Genomic DNA, 21,782 nt, shown 5'->3' on the forward strand with positions numbered 1-21,782 from the left:
GCCACACTGGCCAGGGCAACAACTTTCTTTATGGTTTTTGCTTCTGTGCCTTGTTTAAGACCTCCCTTACCCCAGAGTTATAAATTCATCCTCTCCAACTTTCTTCTAATTCTTTATACTTTTGTTTTTCAAGTTTAATAGAAGGGTCCTTTGAAACCATTGAGTATAGAATAAACTATCTTACAAATGGTGTTTTAGTAATTAATTACCTATATATTTAGGAGAAAATAATTTTACTTCTTTTGCATTGCCTTCAGGGATAATGTTTTTGGCAATGTTTCACCATTAAGTATGGGGTTAAGTATAACCTAACCACTTTATTTACTTAACTTATTTAATCTCTCTAAGCCTCAGTTTCTTCATATATAAATGGAATGACAATAATTCATCATTTATACAGGGGTGTGGAAACTTTTTTCTGCCAAGGGCCATTTGGATATTTATAACATCATTCGTGGGCCATGCAAAATTATCCCCTTAAAAATTAATCTGCTATACTTAACATTTAATGAACTCACCCCCAATGCGTTGGCAGGACCAGACCAAATGATTTTGTGGGCCTTATATGGCCTACGGGCTGGACATTTCCCACCCCTGATTTATAGAGTGGTTGTGAGAATTAAGTGAGATGTTTCATGTAGGGCACTTAGCCCAGCACAGAATCTATAATAAAACTGTAGTGATCCATCTTAACTCCCTTCTCCTGAGAATCGCACATCAATCTCTGTATTCCCCACAGTGCCTACGTTGCCTGGTAGAGCCTATTTAGTAAATAGGGGTGAAATCATGAATGAATAAATATACATCATAATATCCCAGTGGCAGGAAGCTCAGCAGTGACGCTAACACTTTCCAGCAGGCCCTGGTGTTCAGCCCTCTAAACTGACCTCTGTCCCTGGCTGCAGGCACTGGGATCAGGTCAGGGATGAGATCCAACGGGAGTTTGATCAGGAATCTGAAAGCTTTACTTTGGAGAAGATTGTGGAACTTGGAATGGATCAACACGTGGAGAAGATTGGGGAGATCTCTGCCTCAGCAACCAAAGAACTGGCAATAGAGTTGGTATGACAGAGTCCTCTCCATACTCCCCCGCTTCCTAAGCCTGGAGCAAAGGCTTCCAGCTTTTTATCGTCTGATGGCTTCTTGCAGCTCCCGTTCCCCTTGGGGATGAAATATCTGATTGTTGTGTCCCCCGATTTCTTTCCACAGGCATTACAAAACATTGCCAAGACTTGGGAAGTGATTCAGCTAGACTTAATACCCTACAAGGATAAGGGTTATCACCGGCTCAGGTAGAGAGGGCCTCGGGGAGACAGAGAGGGGTGGGCTGTGTGACCTGGGCTGCGGAGCGGGGACCAAGGATTGGCAGATGGGGAAGGAACATGATTTTGATGCTTTCCTTCCCAGAGGCACAGAGGAAGTATTCCAGGCACTGGAAGATAACCAGGTGGCTCTGTCCACCATGAAGGCATCTCGTTTTGTCAAGGCCTTTGAGAAGGAGGTGGACCACTGGGAGCGCTGCCTCTCCCTCATCTTGGAAGTTATTGAGACAGTGCTCACAGTGCAGCGTCAGTGGATGTACCTGGAGGTCAGGACTCACAGCCTGAGCTCTTCCTACGCCTTGTTTTCACTCCCTTATTTGCATAGGACCTAATATTTGCCCCGTTATCAGCTTTGTTTTCCCACCGCCACAGCGATTCTTCATTCAGGACCCAAGCACTAGTTATTACCTCTCACCGTCAGTTCCCTCCCTGAAAAGCCTTGTTCTTCTTTCATTATTTTTCTTGGACCCAGATCTCTGACCTCTCTGACCCTTTGATTCTAATGCTCCTTATCTTCTACTCAACTATCACCCATGGTCTGGGAGCAGGGAGCAGAGTGTGGAAAGTATGTGAGAAACGCCTCACTCCAAAATTCTTGGCCCTTCAGAATATCTTCCTAGGAGAGGACATCCGTAAGCAGCTGCCCAATGAATCAGCCTTATTTGACCAGGTCAACAGCAGGTGGAAAACCATCATGGAGCGGATGAGCAAGGACAACAATGCTCTCCGGAGCACCCACTATCCAGGTCTGAGCTCCCTGGCCTCTTGCCCTGACATGACCTCAGGTTGTGTTATGTATGTGTGAAGTCATGGCCACCTGGTTCACTTTTTGAAAGATGACTATTGTACCTGGCTGCCATACCATCACCATGGCTACTTCAAAGCATTAAATAATAGTTCAGTAAATTCAGTTCAATAAATGTTTGAGTGGAGTACAATGTAGTGGTTAAGAGAATGGGATATGGAATCGGGCAGACAAGTTCAAAATCTGACTTACGCTTTACTGATTGTATGCTCTTGGGCAGCTCCCTCCCTCCATGCCACAGTTTCCTCACCTGTAGTAGGGGGATTAATGATAGCTATTTCTCAGGGTTTACAAGAGTTATACAGGAGTATGTAACACTGAGTATAGGGTCTGCTGTAAAGTTAGTGCTCAATTAATAACACTGTGTGTCAGGAAGTCCTGATTGAGAAATCCCTCTTCTCTCTCTCTCTCTCTCTTTTTTTTTTTGAAAGGGACTTAAGGAAACTTTATTTTTTTAATTGCTTAAAGTATTACAAAGAGTATTACATATGTCTCCTTTTTTCCCCCCCGCCCTTGACAATCCCCCAGCCTCCCCTACCCCCCAGTGTCTTATGTCCATTGGTTATGCTTATATGCATGCATACAAGTCCTTCGGGGGGGGGGGTAAGAGATCTCTCTCTTTTTTTAATTTGTTTTTATTTATTTCAGGGAGGAAAGGAGAAGGACAGAGAGAGAAACATCAGCAATGAGAGAGAATCATTGATTGGCTGCCTCCTGCACACCCCACACTGGGGATTGAACCTGCAACCCAGTCATATACCCTGACCGGGAATCGAACCGTAAACTCCTGATTCTTAGATCAAAGCTCAACCACTGAGCCACACCAGCAGGACTCCCTCTTCTCTAGCTGATTCATCTCTAGCTGATTCACCTCATGAGATCAGGCAAATAAAGCACTTATCACATTAAATGGCACAGAGTAAGCCCTTGGTTACTATTAGCTAGTGTTATTATTACATTGACTTTATTATTATTTTTCTTTATTTTATTTTTTTCATCACTATTTATGCCCCCATACCCTCTTCTACCTCCACCCACCCACTCCCCTCACCCCTGCAAACATTGACTTTAACTAGTTATCAGATTAACTAGTCTTCATTGTAGATACTTTGGTAGGGGATGGGGAAAGAGGTAAACATAGTGAGGCCTGGTTGATTGCTATATATTGGGCTAAAGAATCAGGAAGTCATGTTTTTTGTGACTGGCACCTACAATGGGTATCCTGAGGAGAGAGTTTTGTCAAGTGGTATAGAGAACTTCTTTATTTTGCTTAGGGTCAAATCTAACAATTCTTCCTTTTCCCAAGAATTGAGTATACATATAAGAAACTCCCCCCACCTTGGCTGAAACCAGTTTGGCTCAGTGGATAGAGCGTCGGCCTGCGGACTGAAGGGTCCCGGGTTCGATTCCGGTCAAGGGCATGTACCTTGGTTGCGGGCACATCCCCAGTGGGAGATGTGCAGGAGGCAGCTGATCGATGTTTCTTTCTCATCGATGTTTCTAACTCTCTATCTCTCTCCCTTCCTCTCTGTAAAAAATCAATAAAATATATATTTAAAAAAAAAAAAGAAACCCCACATAATTATTCTGATAAAATGTAAGTATTAGGTTATGCAAAGTTGAGTGACAACATGCATTATTCTGCTGTTAGTGTTGCACCCACCTGGTGTCATTTATAGTTATTGCAACACTAAAGGCTCAATGCACAAAATTTGTGCAAGGGTCTCGGCCCTTGCAGCCACAGTGGCTTGCCTCAGCCCTCGCAGCCCTGGCTGTCTGGTCTAATTAGCATATTACACTTTTATTATTATAGATTATTGACTACTAGAGGCCCAGTGCACAAAATTCATGCACGGGGGTGAGAGAGGGGGGTCCCTCAGCCTGGCCTGCACCCTCTCCCAATCCGGGACCCCTTGGGAGATGTCCGACTCCTGGATTAGGCCTGATCCCACAGGGTTTGGGGGATCGGGCCTAAACCGGCAGTCGGACATCCCTCTTGAAACAGGGACTGCTGGCTCCTAACCGCTCACCTGCCTGCCTGACTGATCACCCCTAACCATTCTGCATGCCTGCCTCATTGTCCCAACCACTTGCCTGCCTGCCTGCCTGATCGCCCCAACTGCTTGCCTGCCTGCCTGATCGCCCCTAACCACTCTACTTGCCTGCCTGATCGCCTTTAACTGCTCACCTGCCTGCCTGATTGCCCCTAACCGCCTCTGCCTTGGCTCCCGCCACGGCGGCTTCATCTGGAAGGACTTCCAGAATGATGTCCGGAAGGTTGTTTGGCTGTCTGGTCTAATTAGCATATTACGCTTTTATTATTATAGATGTTCCCTAAGCTTGTACTTTACATCCCTGTGACTATATTATAACTGCCAATTTGTACTTTTCAATTCTTTCACCTTGTTCACCCAGCCTCCCAATCCCTCTCTCATCTGGCAATCATCAGTTTGTTCTCTGTGTCTATGAGGTTTTTTAAAAAAAATTTTTTTTAAAGAAGTATGTTTTTATTGATTTCAGAGAGAGGAAAGGAGAGGTAGAGAGAGATAGAAATATCAATGATGAGAGAGAATAATCGATTGGCTGCCTCCTGCATGCCCCCTACTGGGGATTGAGCCTGCAACCCGGGCATGTGCCCTGACAGGGAATCCAACTGTGACCTCCTGGTTCATAGGTTGATACTCAACCACTGAGCCACACAGGCCGGGTTATGAGGGCTTTTTTTTCTTTATTTTTGTTGATACAGATGTCCCCATTTCCCTTCTCTCCTCCCCCCCATTTGCTTGCTTTCACTCAGCCCCACCCCTCCTTCCCCCTGGCTATCACCACATTGTTATCTGTGTCTGAGTTAGGCATATCTGTTATTTGGCTAATCCCTTCAACTTCTTTCATCCAGTTCCCCCTCCCCCTACCCCTCTGACAGCTATCAGTCTGTTCCATGTATCCATGTCTCTGTTTTTGTTTTGTTCGTCGGTTTATTTAGTTCATTAGATTTCACATATAAGTGAGATCATATGGTATATGAATTTGTTTCTGGTTTGTTTTATCTATTTTGTTTTTTAGATTCCACATAAGTGAAATCATATGCATTTGTCTTTCTCTGTCTGACTTACATTACTTAGCATAATACCCTCTAGGTCCATTCATGTTGTCGCAAATGGTTAAGATTTTATTCTTTTTATGACTAAGTAATATTTCATTGTATATATGTAGCACATTTTTTTCATCCGTTCAGCTTTTGATTGGAGCATTTAATCCATTTACATTTGAAGTAATTATCGATAAGTATGTAGTTATTGCCATTTTATTAATAGTTTCCTGATTGTCTTTGTAGTTCTCTGTTCCTTTCTTATTCTCTTGCTCTCTTCTCTCTTTTTTTAAAAATGTATTTTATTGATTTTTACAGAGAAGAAGGGAGAGGGATAGAGAGTTAGAAACATCGATCAGCTGCCTCCTGCACACTCCCTACTGGGGATGTGCCCGCAACCAAGGTACATGCCCTTGACTGGAATCGAACCTGGGACGACGCTCTATCCACTGAGCCAAACCAGTTAGGGCTCTTGCTCTCTTCTCTTGTATGTTGATAACTTTCCGTAGATTCCTTTCTCTTTATTTCTGTGGATCCCTTCCTTATTTCTTGAATACCTTGTAGACTTTGAGTTTGTGGTTGCCATGTTTGTGGTTGCCAGGCATCTATTTTAAGTTGCTGGTTGCTTAATTTCAAACACATCACTACCAGTTTTACTTGATCCCTCCACATTTGTTTTGTCATTTTTTCACTTTTTGTGTATGTATGTTTGTGTGTATCCCTTAATTTGCTGTTGTAATTACACATAATCTTTCTACTTTTGCCTTTTAACCTTAAACTAGTTTTAGTGTTGGGTAACCTATGACTTTTATTATGTGTTTGCCTTTGTCAGTGAGAATTTTTTTTGCAATATGTTCTTTTTTTTATTTTTTTATTTTTATTTTTTAAAATATATTTTATTGCCCTAACCGGTTTGGCTCAGTGGATAGAGCGTCGGCCTGTGGACTCAAGGGTCCCAGGTTTGATTCTGGTCAAGGGCATGTACCTTGGTTGCGGGCACATCCCCAGTGGGGAGTGTGCAGGAGGCAGCTGATCGATGTTTCTCTCTCATCGATGTTTCTAACTCTCTATCCCCTCTCCCTTCCTCTCCCTCTCCCCTTCCTCTCTGTGAAAAATCAATAAAATATATTTTAAAAAAAATAAAAAATAAAATAAAATATATTTTATTGATTTTTTACAGAGAGGAAGGGAGAGAGATATAGAGTCAGAAACATCGATGAGAGAGAAAGGATGAGAGAGAAACATCGATCAGCTGCCTCCCACACACCCCCTACTGGGGATGTGCCCGCAACCCAGGTACATGCCCTTGACCGGAATTGAACCTGGGACCCTTCAGTCCACAGGCCGACGCTCTATCCACTAAGCCAAACCGGTTTCGGCTGCAATATGTTCTTACTCATATTTTTTCTTCTTCTTCAAGAAGTCCCTTTAACATTTCTTGTAATACTGATTTGATGGTGATGAACTCCTTCAGCTTTTTCTTGTCTGGGAAGCTCTTTATCTTTCCTTTGATTTTAAATGATAGCTTTGATTTTAAAAGATAGAGTAATCTTGGTTGTAGGCCCTTGCTTTTCAGCACTTTGAATGTTTTGTGCCAATTCCTGTCTAGTGCTCTTTTCACAGTGCTATATTATACCTCTAGTCATTGCAGTCCTCTTCTATTGTGTGCATGAGCTAAGTATTTGATTCTAATGATTTGACTTGTTAGGTTGTATATGTGTAGAACAATCTCTAATTTTTAGACTCTTGGGGTGACTGGCAGGGCCCCAGTTCTTTGGTGAAATGAAACTGTTCCAAAGACTGAGGAGAGATGTAGTATATTAATAGAATCATATGTGGTATATAATAATGTATAATGTATATAATAGTGTATAATGAACACTTTATAATGAATTAATAGAGAATGGGATAAGCATGATGGATTGATTTGGGACACTTCTCTGCTTCCTAAAACAACTATGACAATCTGTACTCTAACATTCAAGAACTGGCAGAGTAGATATAGTTGGATACTCTAGATCTACTCAGGACAGTGGTAAAATAGCCATCAAATGTCATTTATTGCTTTTCTTCCCAGGTCTCCTGGACTCATTGATAGAAATGAACGCAATCCTGGAAGATATTCAGAAGTCTCTGGATATGTATTTAGAGACCAAACGCCATATTTTCCCCCGCTTCTATTTCCTGTCCAATGATGATCTCCTGGAGATTCTGGGCCAGTCTCGCAACCCAGAGGCTGTGCAGCCACACCTCAAAAAATGCTTTGACAACATCAAATTGCTGAGAATGCAGAAGGTAAATAGAGTTGGCTATAATGAGATGAAGGGCAGGGGAGGATGTTGAGGTCAAGCTATTCAAGGCCTTGAAGGAGACAATGTCCTCCCAATGGGAGGGGGATATTAATGATTCTGGATTATGTGGGATAGAACTTTTTAGAATTGGTAATATTGAGGGGAGAGGAGCAGACGTTACTCTCAAAGGGGTCCAAACACCATCTAGGCAGATTCTAGGAGTAAGCAGTCCAGGCCATTAATAGCTTCTTATTTCTACAGGTTGGGGGGCCCAGCAGCAAATGGGAAGCTGTGGGAATGTTTTCAGGTGATGGCGAATATATTGATTTCCTCCACTCGGTAATTTTAGATGGGCCTGTGGAGGTGAGTTGTGGCAAAGGTTTAAGAATCAAGTTGATTTTATTCCCGTTAGGAAGTTTGCTTGCTCTGTGAGGAGAGACCATCTCTGTGAAGGGACATTAACCACGTTTTGCCCTTCCTGAAAACTGTAATCTCTACGGTGACCCCAAAAATCTGTCATCTGGCCTCCATATCCCCCAGGGGCCCAAGCCAGATACTACCCAGGTTCTACTTTTATCTTTGGTCCATGCCCTGCAGTTCTGTTGCTTAAGCACCTTTCCCGTGGGGACTCTTGCCTTGGCCTCTGAGGCCGAGCCATCCTGTTCTCTCACCTCTCCTCAGTCCTGGCTTGGCGATGTGGAGCGGACCATGAGGGTAACCCTACGGGACCTTCTCCGGAATTGCCGTCTGGCCCTCAAGAAGTTTCTTAACAAGAGGGACAAATGGGTGAAGGATTGGGCTGGCCAGGTGAGCTCGGATCAATAGAAATGAAGGAACAAGAAACATAGGGCTGAAAGGGAGCAGCAAAGGTAAAGACAAAATCTTAAATATGAAAATGCTGGTTTTAAAAAAAAAAGCTGGTTTCTTGTGCCCCCGCTCTGGGCCTAGGCCCTGGAACCCTGCATGCCAGACCCTTAGCTCCTAACTTTAAGTATGTGCCCCACCCTTCAGAGCAGATTAGCATATGAGAGAGGAGTAGCACCTGGTCCCTGGATATGGGAGCTGGGCTGTGTGGGTAGCCAGGGACAGGGTTTTGGAATACAGCCTCTGTGCATGTGTTAGATGGTGATCGCTGCCAGTCAGATCCAGTGGACGGCTGATGTCGCCAAGTGCCTGCAGACAGCTAAGGAGCGGGGAGACAAGAAAATCCTCAAGGTCATGAAGAAGAAGCAGGTGGGGAACCCTACAAGTACAGGATGGGCCTGGAGTTAGAGTTGGAGGGAGGGAGTGATAAATTGGAGTCAGAATTAGAGATGAGCTGGTGGGAAAGGGTCAGAATGAGGGTGCTTTATGGGAGAAGTCAGTGGGGAAAGTTTGGGTGGAATAGAAGTACCTTTTTCTATGCTGATATTGGGGATCTGGAGTTAGAGTGGGGTTGGGATTAGCTTGGGGTTGAAAGTTGAGTTAGGCTGGGATGAGGTGGGATTGACTTTGATTGCATTGATCCATCTGCTCTCTTCCCTGCCACCTCATTCTGCAGGTGTCAATACTGAATAAGTATTCAGAAGCTATCAGGGGGAACTTGACCAAGATCATGCGGCTTAAAATTGTGGCTCTGGTGACCATAGAAGTTCATGCCCGAGATGTGTTGGAGAAGCTTTATAAGAGTGGCCTCATGGATGTCAATGCTTTTGAGTGGCTCAGCCAACTGCGCTTCTACTGGGAGAAGGTGCAGATGGGCCAGCTCCCCACTCTTGTACCTTAAACCCAATCCTAATGCATTAATTAAATTCCTGTTCTCTAAATACAATAATATTCTAATCTAAGCCTTAGTCCTATTACAGTGCCCTAATCTAGTTCTTAACTCTGTCACAAGTCTCTTAATCAGAAATGGCAACCATTTTCCAGTTGGTATTCACTATGGGTGTCGCTTGACCAGAACTAGAAAGACTGCTGCGATGGACTGGGGTTGACATGCACTGAACCCAGTGTCCATCTTGGCTATTAACTCTTTCCTCTTTCTAACTCTAAACGGAACCCCTCACCTTCTAACTCTGACCTTGCATCACCAGCCCTACTCTCAGTCATGGCCCAGCTCTAACTCTTCCTCTAAGCCCACCTCTCTCTTACTCTGCCATTTCTCCAGGATCTGGATGACTGTATCATCCGCCAGACCAACACACAATTCCAGTACGGTTACGAGTACTTGGGTAACTCTGGCCGGCTTGTCATCACCCCCCTTACAGACAGGTCAGCATGTGGGATGAGTAAGGTGTTTGGGTGGGGGCAGCGAATGCCAAGTGAAGGCTCCCAGGAGTCTGACTTGAGTCCTGTCCTGAATTCTCAGGTGTTACATGACACTGACGACAGCATTACACCTGCATCGAGGGGGCTCCCCCAAAGGCCCAGCAGGCACGGGAAAGACAGAGACCGTCAAGGACCTGGGCAAGTCCCTTGGCATATATGTCATCGTGGTCAACTGTTCCGAGGGCCTGGACTATAAGTCCATGGGCCGAATGTACTCAGGCCTGGCCCAGGTCAGCCTCCTGCCATCCTGTCCCAGAGGCCCCTTAAATACCTTTAGTCCCAGAAAATCAGCTGGAACCCAAATCTGATTTAGTGCTTTGTCACTGACAACATGACATCACCTCAGTTCTTAAAATTGTACCTCCCTGAACTGCACTCTGCTTATTTGCAAAATCAGAAGCTTCTCTAAGGATTAAATAAGTTAATGCCTGTAAACTGGTGCATAGTGTATGCGCTCAGTGTTCCCAAGTTCTCTACCCGTCTCTTTCCCACTCACACCTTTTCTAGCATTCCCCCGGATTGTCCCTGTCTGATGGAAAGCTCTGGTCAGAAACTACAACAGCACTATGCTCCCACTGCCCACTTCCCTGCCCCCCTCCCTACATTTGGAGGCCACCTCACCTATCAGAACACTCCAGGCAGGGCTATGTTAGTCACACCTTCTAGTTTCTCCCAACCTGGGGTACTTCTCTTGCTGCCAGTGAATCTGCCTCCCACCCTACAGACAGGTGCCTGGGGCTGCTTTGATGAGTTTAACCGCATCAACATTGAGGTGCTGTCAGTGGTGGCCCAGCAGATCCTGTCAATCCTCTCCGCCCTGGCTGCCGGCTTCGCCCGCTTCTATTTTGAGGGCTTTGAAATAAATCTGGTGTGGTCCTGTGGGATCTTCATCACCATGAATCCTGGTAAGGGCCAGGGGCAGGGGGAGAACTGGGTGTCCAGGGCAAACAACTGTGTCCTGCCAGGCCCGTGTATTTAGCCAAGTAAAATATGGCTAAAGACAGCGAAGTATGAGAGAAGAACAAACATATGACTTTCTGGGAGAAGGGGAGGCTACGTGTATAGAAAGTGAGGCAAAAGTAGGTTTATAGTTGTGAGCACACAACATATAGAGTTTATTCTTGTATTATTATTTATTAACTAGAGGCCCAGTGCACAGATTCGTGCACATTGAAAGGAATTAATTAAAAGTTGGCTGGTGGGGCAGGACTGGGCCAGAAGGGCGTCTGCAGAGTGAGCAGGGTCCCTCCAGCAAGTGGGGTCCCTCAGCCTGGCCTGCGGGGATCGGGCAGAAACCAGCAGTCCGACATCCCCCAAGGGGTCCTGGAGTGCGAGAGGGCACTCTGCAAAGTTGCTGTTGCTCAGCAGCTCCTGCATTGAGCGTCTGCCCCTGGTGGGCCGTGTGCATCATAGCTACTGGTTGGAGCATCTTCCCCCTGGTGGTCATTGCACATCATAGCTACTGGTTGGACAGTCACTTAGGCTTTTATATAGATTATGGTATTATTTTTCCATATGAACAACTGTAAACCCTGTATATATAGGCTTTGAAAGTACTTAACTATCTTCTCCCGTTGAACTAGCTCCAGGAGTTCTATCTGCCATCCCTGTTGAAAATGGGAGAATCTCCCCAAAGTGAGGCAGTAGGGTCTCTCATTACTGTTCTCTAGGAATAACTCTGACAGAAGGGTCTAGGCGAAAACAGGAAAGGGTTTAGGTACCGAAAGAATCAGAGATGCAGCTGTGATTTCTATTAGGACTGACATTATAAATGGAACTTGGAGAGATGGGAACCTGGCAGCTCTGTGATTTGAGTTTGGAATAAGGCCACACAGAAAGTAAGGAAAGGCCCAGAGATAGGAAAGAGGAGCAGATTGGTATGGGAGGAGCCAGGGCCCAGATGAGAATGGAAGAAATCTTGGAGGTGGAGTTGGGGAGAAAGTTAGGATGGAGCGAGGGGAGGGGAACATGGGACTGATTGGGAAGTGAGTCTTGGGGAAGTAGTATAGATTCTAAACAAATGGCTCTGTTTTCCAGGCTATGCTGGTCGTACAGAGCTTCCTGATAATCTTAAATCCATGTTCCGTCCAATTGCCATGGTGGTGCCTGATTCAACTCTTATTGCAGAAATCATTCTCTTTGGGGAGGGTTTTGGCAACTGCAAGGTATTCCGATAATCTCTTTTCCCCCAATTATTTTATTTTCCTTCCATGATTACTCCCTGGACAGAGGAACTTCCTGAAGGCCCCACAGTCAGTTCATCCTATAAGGAATGCCCTGTCAATAGGAAATGGAGGCAGAGGTCTCCCCTCTGTGTGAAGTTACAAGTCCATGATTATGCAGTTGACAAGACCTCACTGGGATTGTCCATAGAGCAGCTCCCAGCTGTTTCAAGTCCTGGGACTTAGCTTCTTGTATCTGTAACTTTTCCTAAATAAGCAGAAGGGTTTGTGGAGAGAGAGGTTGTTTCCTCCTCTGTTTCCATCCCCCAGATCCTGGCCAAGAAGGTGTACACACTGTACTCCCTGGCGGTGCAGCAGCTCTCCAGGCAGGACCACTATGACTTTGGTCTCCGGGCCCTCACCTCCCTTCTGCGCTACGCTGGCAAGAAGCGCCGCCTGCAGCAGGATCTGTCTGATGAAGAGGTAGGTCAAGGACCCGGCTCTTGACACCTCCATTGTCACTGGTCCCATGCACCTTCACTGAAGTTTTTCAGATCCTTTCTTTCCCTAGATTAGAATCCCACCTTTCTTCCTGTCCCCTGTGTTGCCCGATTTTACCTGTCACATTTTTTAAAATAAGTTTTTATTGATTTTTAGAGAGAGAGGAAGGGACAGGGATAGAGAGATAGAAACATCGAGAGAGAAACATCATCGATCGGCCGCCTCTGCACTCCCCTTATTGGGATCAAGTCCGCAACCTGAACATATGCCCTGACTGGGAATCAACTCAGGGACCTCTTGGTTCCTGGGTCAATGCTGGCCAGGCTACCTGTCATATTTTAATTTAATTTTTTAATATATTTTTATTGGTTTCAGAGAGGAAGGGAGAGGGAGAGAGAGAGATAGAAACATCAATGATGAGAGAGAATCATTGGTTGGCTGTCTCCTGCACGCCCTTCACTGGGGATCAAGCCTGCAACCCGGGCATTGTGCCCTTGATCGGATTCGAACCCAGGACCCTGCAGTCTGTAGGCTAACGCTCTATCCACTGAGCCAAACCAGCTAGGGCATGTCATGTGTTTAAAGACTAGCTCGGGTATAGCCATTGTTCTTGGCTCTCGCCCCTCACCCTTTGGAGAGGAAGGGCTCAGTGAGCACCTGGGTCCTCGCTCCTCCAGCCTGAGTCTGTCTCCCCACCTAGGTCTTGCTGCTCTCCATGAGAGACATGAACATCGCCAAGCTGACTTTGTCCGACGTGCCCCTGTTCAATGCCATCGTGCAAGATCTCTTCCCCAGCATTGAGCTGCCTGCCTTTGATTATGGCAAGGTATGTGTTCCCTGATGCGCTTCCTGCCCTCAGATGTGAATGCAGATCTGGAAACATGACACTTGGTTCCCAGGCCTTGCTCTGCTCTTCACTAGCTGTTACCTGAGCAAGACAGTTGGCCTCTATGAAAAGGTACGGACCTACTCAAACATTCTGCTCTCTCACCACAACTCCCTATTTCTCCCCAGCCCCCAGCTCACTGGCTCGGGTACTTCCACTCATTGATACTTTGGCTTCATTGAGATCTCGAATCCACTGGCTTTTCTACTTTCTCTATACCTGCCTGCCCCCTCCTGACTCGACTTCTCTCCTCATTTAGGGAGTTTTGAGGGGAGACTGCTAGGAACTGTTTACTAGTGAGGGCAGTGGAATGGAAGGAGGGTGGTGGAGGAGGATTTTAGAAAGTACAGGAATTTTCTTCTCTGGCAGTGGTAGTTTAAATACCTTGAATTATCCTTTCCATTGAAACCACTAAAATTCTGGATAAAAATATAAAAATACATATTTTTAAATACATTGCTAAGCTGGAAAGAAAGAAAACATTCTGGGATGGGGAGAGGAAATAAAAGCAGGAAGATAAGTGAGTGTAACAGGTGGCTTTCTTACTGAATTTAAGGAACTGGGGAGAGGAGAGAAAGTGGCCCAAGTTTGGAGGTATAATAGAACCTCCAGTCCTGCATGAACTTCAGTCTGGGAGGGAAACACCCTCAGTAAATGGAAAAATGAGAAGCCCACCATTGAAAAGGGTCCATACAGTAAAGATATTTGCTTGTTTTGACAGATAATGGGAGGAGAGGGCAAACTTTTTGAAATTTCCTCACTGCAGGTCAGCCCTTACATCGTTTATGGTCATAATTTATTCTACTGGGTAATCCCCAAAATCTCAAACTTAAAGCTTAATTTTAAGTAGTTCTAGATTGCTAGCTTCCTCCAGGTGACTGGCAGAAGCAAATGCAATTTATTTATTTATTTTTAAAATATATTTTTTATTGATTTCAGAGAGGAAGGGAGAGGGAGAGAGAGATAGAAATATCAATGATGAGAGAAAATCATTGATTGGCCGCCTCCTGCACGCCCCCTACTGGGGATTGAGTCTGCAACCCGGGCCTGTGCCCTTGACCAGAATCAAACCTGGGACCCTTCAGTCCACAGGCCAACACTCTATCCACTGAGCCAAATTGTCTAGGGCAGCAAATGCAAATTATTTATGGAAGGGGAATTTCTGGAAGCCTCAAAGAATTATCACAAAAATTCAGGATAGAAGTCCAAGAAAATGAACAACTTCTGGTAAAAAGTCACAAAACACACAAGGGGACAAGATACCATGAATGGAAAACAGAAGAATAACAGTGCAGCTGAATTAAATCCCCAAAGACTTCAGATATTGAAAATGATCAGCACAGAATTTAAAAATAACCAAATTTAATATGTTTAAAGAAATAAAAGCTTGAAACTATGAACCAGGAACAAGAGACTTCTAAATTAAGTAGATTTGAAAAAGAGCCAATAGAATTTCTATAAATGAAAAAATATTATAATTGAGATTTAAAACAACTACTCAATATATAGAGTACTTCCAGGTAAAGAAGGTGGATTAAAAACAATTTTGTTACCTTTTGAAAATCCACTACAATATTCTAAGGAGATTTTTATAATAAGGCATCTATATCCAAAAGGATGGAGAGGATGGAAGAAATGGAACAAAAATTTTAGACATAAGAAACAAACGGAGCCCTAGCCGGTTTGACTCAGTGGATAGAACGTCGGCCTGTGGACCTAAGGGTCTCGGGTCCAGTTCCGGTCAAGGGTACATACTTGGGTTGCAGGCTCCACCCTAAGCCCGGGCCCTGATTAGGGCATGTGCAGGAGGCAACCAACTGATGTGTTTCTCTCACATCCATGTTTCTCTCTGTCTTTCTCTCTCTCTTCTACTCTCTCTAGAAATTAATGGAAAATATCCTCATGTGAGGATTAAAAAAAAAAGAAACAAATGAATAAGTTGTAACTTAGCAAACTGAGAGGGCTGGAAGTGGGGAAAACTGAGAGGCAGTTCTCCAAAGGCTAAGCATTTGTGGTACTAGATGCCTCTGTAAGTAGGGAATAGAGGAGGGGTAGCTAAAATAAGGACTGGAGGTAAACTGTCTTGGAAGGTCTTTAGATCTTCCCTTCTGTGTGACCCCAGATGACTATGTCTCTCCCACTTTAGCAGAAGACTAGAGGGTAAAATAGTAGGTCTCCGGACGGGGGGCAGATATAGCTCAGGGCATGAGTGCACCCTATTAAAAATGGGGATTTCCCTGGCTGCGTGGCTCAGTTGGTTGGAGCGTTGGCCTTTACACCAAAAGGTTGCAGGTTCACCTGGTCAGGGTACATACCTAGGCTGCAGGTTTGATCTCTGGTTGAGAGCATACGGGAGGCAACCAATCAATGTTTCTCTCCCCTCCCCCTCTCTAAAATCAACAAACACACATCCTTGGGTGAGGATTTAAAAAAAGAAGAGGGGGGGGTGGATTAAGTGAATGTTTATACATTGATTAGACTGTCTTCTTTCATATCTCAGCTCCCAGAATACTGGCAGCCAGACAGAAAATTGGGAGAGTTTTCTCTGGAGAATCTGTCTAGCCTAAGAGGAATGACCAAAACATTGAGAATAGTAATTTCCCAATGCAGGTCCTAGAAAAATCATCTACAGGGATACTCACAGTCTACACTGAGTGGACAGATTATTACGACCACCTGACGTTTGTAGGCAAATTAGCTATAATTTCGCACTGAAGTTGCTAGAGGGCCAGACCATTATAAATAGGGAAGCAGGTTGTTTACCACGATAGTAGAAGTGACTTTTTTCCTGAAGATATGGGTAAACAACTCAATGTAATAGCCTTTGAATGTGGGATATATATATATATATATATATATATATATATATATATATATATATATCAGGGCTTCCATTCAGTGTTTAGTTCTCCACCCTTATATATGAGCAGAAAACCAGGAGTCACACACATCTGAGGAAAGTCTCTAATAAGAAAGCAGCCAAAATAAATAGGAAAAAGCAAATAGGAGAAAACAGGTAGTGCAGAGAAAAGAAAAGTTAAAAAAAATCATTGTAGTCTCAGTGGTTAAGATAAGTTTAAAATATTGTCACCACGATATACTATTAAAAAAGAAATGTTCCAGAAAATAGTGTAGACAAAGGGGAAAAGAAGTAAGACTCAAAAGCCAGCTAGGAAGGACAACAGCCAAATAATCAGAGTTCCAAAAGCAGGACCAGAGAAAATGGAGAGGGGGCAGGATCAATAGTGAAACAATCAAGAGGACCCCCAGAACTAAGTTTCCAAAATGAAAGAACCGCCCTAGCCGGTTTGGTTCAGTGGATAGAGCGTCGGCCTGCGGACTGGGGGGTCCCGGGTTCGATTCCGGTCAAGGGCATGTACCTGGGTTGCAGGCACATCCCCAGTGGGGGATGTGCAGGAGGCAGCTGATCGATGTTTCTAACTCTCTATCCCTCTCTCTTCCTCTCTGTAAAAAAAATCAATAAAATATACAAAATGAAAGAACCCACAAACATATGACAGACACAATGGATAAAGTCCTTACCAACGCCTGTCATTGTGAATTTTTTCTTTTAAGTCCTCACCTGAGGATATTTTTTCCAGTGATTTTAGAGAGAGTGCAAGAGAGAGGGAAAGACAGAGAAAAACATCTGCATTGATTGGTTGCCTCCTGACCAGGGCCCGGGCCAGGGAGGAGTGTGCAATCGCGTTACATGCCACTGACTAGAATTGAACCCAGGACCCCTTCAGTCCACAGGCCTATGCTCTATCCACTAAACCAGTGGTTCTCAACCTTCTGGCCCTTTAAATACAGTTCCTCATGTTGTGACCCAACCATAAAATTATTTTTGTTGCTACTTCATAACTGTAATGTTGCTACTGTTATGAATCATAATGTAAATATCTGATATGCAGGATGGTCTTAGGTGACCCCTGTGAAAGGGTCGTTCGACCGCCAAAGGGGTCGCAACCCACCGGTTGAGAACCGCTGCGACTAAACCAAACCAGCTAGGGCCACCATTGCAAAATTTTAAAACACCAGTAGAAGGAGAAGATTTAACAAGCTTTCCAGAGAGAGAGAGAGAGAGAGAGGAGAGAGAAAGAGAGAAAGGTAACATGCAAATGACCAAGGGCTTTACAATAGTAATACAGAATTTATAAACAATGGAGCAGCCTTTAACTCCATTCTGAAGGAAATGATTTTCAACTTCAAATTCTATTCCCGGCCTGTCACATGAGAGGCTAGATAAGAGATATTTCAGACATGCGGACTCTCAAAAAATATTGCCTGCAATAGAAAGCTACTAGAAAGTATGCTCTACCAAAATGCTGGAGCGTACCAAGAAAGGAGAACGGAGGACAGGGAGGCTAGCTGGCCGCTGACAAAGAGAAGCCAGTCTAGATCGGGGTGAATCGGAATGCTTCAGGAGGACTCCGGAAGGAAGAAATTCATGCCTAATGTGATGAAATGTTTTGAGAGATTTAGTTAACCAACAGAGTTTGAAGTTGAATTAGAGATTAGTATATAAAAAATGAAGCAGACAAAATACAGCAGCGATTAACCTCTAGGGCAGTGATGGCGAACCTATGACACGCGTGTCAGAGGTGACACGTGAACTCATTTTTTTGGTTTATTTTTCTTTGTTAAATGGCATTTAAATATATAAAATAAATATCAAAAATATAAATCTTTGTTTTACTATGGTTGCAAATATCAAAAAATTTCTGTATGTGACACGGCACCAGAGTTAAGTTAGGGTTTTTCAAAATGCTGACACGCCGAGCTCAAAAGGTTCGCCATCACTGCTCTAGAGAAAACAAAAACGTTGTCCAGGAAAGGGAAAATAGTCATACATTGAATAGTAAACAATGTCATATTAATCTTTTTTTAAAAATATATTTTATTGATTTTTTACAGAGAGGAAGGGAGAGGGATAGAGAGTCAGAAACATTGATGAGAGAGAAACATCGATCAGCTGCCTCCTGCACACTCCCCACTGGGGATGTGCCGCAACCAAGGTACATGCCCTTGACCGGAATCGAACCTGGGACCCTTGAGTCCGCAGGCCAACGCTCTATCCACTGAGCCAAACCGGTCAGGGTGTCATATTAATCTTTAAAACATAAAGACAAAGGGTTGAGGGTCAAAGAATAGAAAAAGACATATCAGGGAAATACTAATCAAAAGAAGACTGAGGTAGAAATATCAGGCAACATAGATTTTAAGGCAAAAAGCATTACTAGAAATATAGGGGGTCACTTAATAATGAAAGGTCCAATTTATCAGGAAGATAAAACAGTTCTAAATTTAGAGGCACTTAATAATATAGTCTCAAAATAAACAGCAAAATTTTGCGGGAATTACAAAGAGAAAGAGATAAATCTAGCACTGTATCTTAACATCTTTCAGCCTGGGCAGCATGGCTCAGTGGTTGAGCTTTGACCTATGAACCAAGAGGTCACAGTTCGATTCCCACTCAGGGCGTATGCCTGGGTTGAGGGCTTGATCCCCAGTGTGGGGCAGGCAGGAAGCAGCCGATCAATGATTCTCACTCATCATTGATGTTTCAAATACAAACAAACAAAAAACATCTTTCAGTAAGTAACAGACCAAGCAGATGAAAAATCAGTTAGAAAAAAAAGAAAATTCAATTAGAATATAGAAGATTTGAACAACATAATCTTGATTTAGTAAACACCTGTAGCAGCTGCATTCAATAATTGAAGAATAACCATTTTTTCAAGCATACATAGAATATTTAGGAAGGTTGACCATGTAAAGGTCATAAATCTGCCTCAAAAACTTCAAAAGAATTTATTTAAAACATTTTCTGATCACAATCATAACTCTACTGGTATCAGGCAAAGATGACTTTCTAATTTCATAACGATAAAAGGGTCCATGTCCCAAAAGATATAACAATTCTAAATTTGCATGTACTTAATAATAAAGCCACAAGATACATAAAACAAGATCCACAACTAAAAGGAGAAATAGATAAAACCACAACCCTTGTGAGAAATCTTGATATACTTCTCTCAGAAATTGATAAAGCAAAGAGATAAAAAAATCCATAAAGAAAGAGAAACCAAGATGGCAGCATAGGTAAACACCAGAAATTGCTGCCTCCCACAACAAATTCAAAAATACAACTAAAAGACAAAACGGTCATCATCCAGAACCACAGGAAGGCTGGCTGAGTGGAAATTCTACAACTAGAAGGAAAGAGAAAAGCACACTGAGACTCAGAGGAGGTGTGGAAGTAAAGTGCAGAGGTACGGAGGTGCACACAGAAAGGGCTGGCAACTGAGTATGCGGCTGTCTTTTTGAATTGGGAGGGAGTCACAAGCCCCCAACTGCTCTGAACTCCAGTCCTGGGTGAGTCTCTGGGGACCCAGACTCATACGGGGAGAAACTGGACTGTCTGGCAGCGGGCAGAACTCAGAACTCGAGGGCGGCTTTCTCTCAGCGGTGCTTGCAGCGATTACCGGGACACTGAGACAAAGGGCCCCTTAGGGCAGGGCTGAGGATCAGCCATAGCTGCTTGCTCCACCCTGTTGATTCCCTGAGACCCCACCCCACCCAAGCTGTGGCAGAGGCTTTGCATATGAATGCCCTGGCCCTTTGCAATCTGAAAATTACCTAACAAACTGCAGCTGGGCAAAACAGACCCAGCATTTCCAAGAGAAGGCCCAAGGTCCTCCAGCAGCTTGCATTGCTTCACAGCTGGGCCTCATTTGGGCACCTCCAAACCCCAAACAAGGAAGGGGAATCTGCAGATCTCTTCGTAGCTACTGCTGGGTAGCCTCAGGCAGAGGCTAAATTAGCACCTCCTTAGATCCAAGAGCCAATGTACCCAGTGGTCAGAGTGGGACCATCCAGATTACAACTCCTCAGATCCATAAGGGACACACTCAGGGGGCAGACTCAGTGAGCACCAAAGCCCCACTGAAGCAAGTCTTGCCTCATAAGGGTGTCTTCAGCACAGAAGTTCTCCCACCATAGACACAGCTGATTCTCACAGCCAATTGGCCTGAAGGTCAATTCCTCCCATTGATACCTTCAACAATCAAGGCTTAACTACAACAAGACTGTGCACAAAGCACACAAAGGGGTGCACCAAGAGTGTCCACCTGAGGTAATTGGGGAGGCTGAGCCACTGGGCCCTATAGGACACCTAGCACCCAAAGCCACTCTACCAACACAGGGAAGCAGCCAAAATGTGAAGACAAAGAAACAGGTCACAAATGACAGAAATGGAGGAAAGCAAACAACTGGATATAGAGTTCAAAACCACACTTTCAAGGTTTTTCTACCGCTGAACCACCAATGCGTGCTACTTTCAAGGTTTTTCAAGAACTTTCTAGAAACCGCCGATAAATTTAGTAAGACCCTCAAAAAGTCTGGTGAGACCGCCGATAAATGTAGTGAGACCCTCAAGAAATCTAGTGAGACCCTCGAGGTTATGAAAAAGGACCAAATAGAAATTAAGCATACACTGACTGAAATAAAAGATATTATGCAGAGTTCCAACAGCAGACTAGAGGATCGCAAGAATCAAGTCAAAGATTTGAAATACGAAGAAGCAAAAAACACCCAACCAGAAAAGCAAAATGAAAAAAGAATCCCAAAATATGAAGATAATGTAAGGAACCTCTGGGACAGCTTCAAGCGTACCAACATCCAAATTATAGGGGTGCCAGAAGAATAGAGAGAGCAAGGTATTGAAAACCTATTTGAAGAAATAATGACAGAAAACTTCCCCTACCTGGTGAAAGAAATAGACTTTCAAGTCCAGGAAGTGCAGAGAACCCCAAACAAAAGGAATCCAAAGAGGACCACACCAAGACACATCATCATTAAAATGCCAAGAGCAAAAAACAAAGAGAGAATCTTAAAAGCAGCAAGAGAAAGACAGTCAGTTACCTACAAGGGAGTACCCATAAGACTGTCAGCTGATTTCTCAACAGAAACTGCAGGCCAGAAGGGAATGGCAAGAAATATTCAAAGTGATGAATGCCAAGAACCTACAACCAAGATTACTTTATCCAGCAAAGCTATCATTCAGAATTGAAGGTCAGATAAAGAGCTTCACAGATAAGGAAAAGCTAAAGGAGTTCATCACCACCAAACCAATGTTATATGAAATGCTGAAAGGTATCCTTTAAGAAGAGGAAGAAGAGAAAAAGGTAAAGATCCAAATTATGAACAACAAATACACATCTATCAACAAGTGAATCTAAAAATCAAGTGAACAAAAAATCTGATGAACAGAATAAACTGGTGATTATAATAGAATCAGGGGCATAGAAAGTGAGTGGACTGACAATTCTCGGGGATAAAGGGGTGTGGGGGATGCGGGAAGAGACTGGACAAAAATCTTGGGGGTGAGGGCGGAGGGTGGGGTGGGAACCGGGTGG

At 43.9% G+C, this 21,782-nt stretch overlaps 1 protein-coding gene across 1 annotated transcript in view; it reads left to right on the top strand.

Moving 5' to 3' along the window:
- DNAH2 (dynein axonemal heavy chain 2) overlaps positions 1 to 21,782 on the top strand; it is a gene marked incomplete at its 5' end in the record, with an annotated part of 108,325 nt that overhangs the window by 37,375 nt on the left and 49,168 nt on the right. The window contains 15 exons of the mRNA XM_023743950.1: positions 906 to 1,062; positions 1,210 to 1,292; positions 1,408 to 1,588; positions 1,930 to 2,068; positions 7,293 to 7,510; positions 7,768 to 7,869; positions 8,188 to 8,313; positions 8,629 to 8,739; positions 9,047 to 9,235; positions 9,653 to 9,756; positions 9,854 to 10,043; positions 10,538 to 10,718; positions 11,851 to 11,978; positions 12,306 to 12,458; positions 13,177 to 13,302. Of these exons, the coding sequence (XP_023599718.1) occupies positions 906 to 1,062; positions 1,210 to 1,292; positions 1,408 to 1,588; positions 1,930 to 2,068; positions 7,293 to 7,510; positions 7,768 to 7,869; positions 8,188 to 8,313; positions 8,629 to 8,739; positions 9,047 to 9,235; positions 9,653 to 9,756; positions 9,854 to 10,043; positions 10,538 to 10,718; positions 11,851 to 11,978; positions 12,306 to 12,458; positions 13,177 to 13,302 (2,188 nt within the window). The remainder of the gene's footprint in view (positions 1 to 905; positions 1,063 to 1,209; positions 1,293 to 1,407; positions 1,589 to 1,929; positions 2,069 to 7,292; positions 7,511 to 7,767; positions 7,870 to 8,187; positions 8,314 to 8,628; positions 8,740 to 9,046; positions 9,236 to 9,652; positions 9,757 to 9,853; positions 10,044 to 10,537; positions 10,719 to 11,850; positions 11,979 to 12,305; positions 12,459 to 13,176; positions 13,303 to 21,782) is intronic.

Source organism: Myotis lucifugus, unplaced genomic scaffold (genome assembly GCF_000147115.1).
Source record: "Myotis lucifugus unplaced genomic scaffold, Myoluc2.0 scaffold_420, whole genome shotgun sequence".
Classification (NCBI taxonomy): domain Eukaryota; kingdom Metazoa; phylum Chordata; class Mammalia; order Chiroptera; family Vespertilionidae; genus Myotis; species Myotis lucifugus.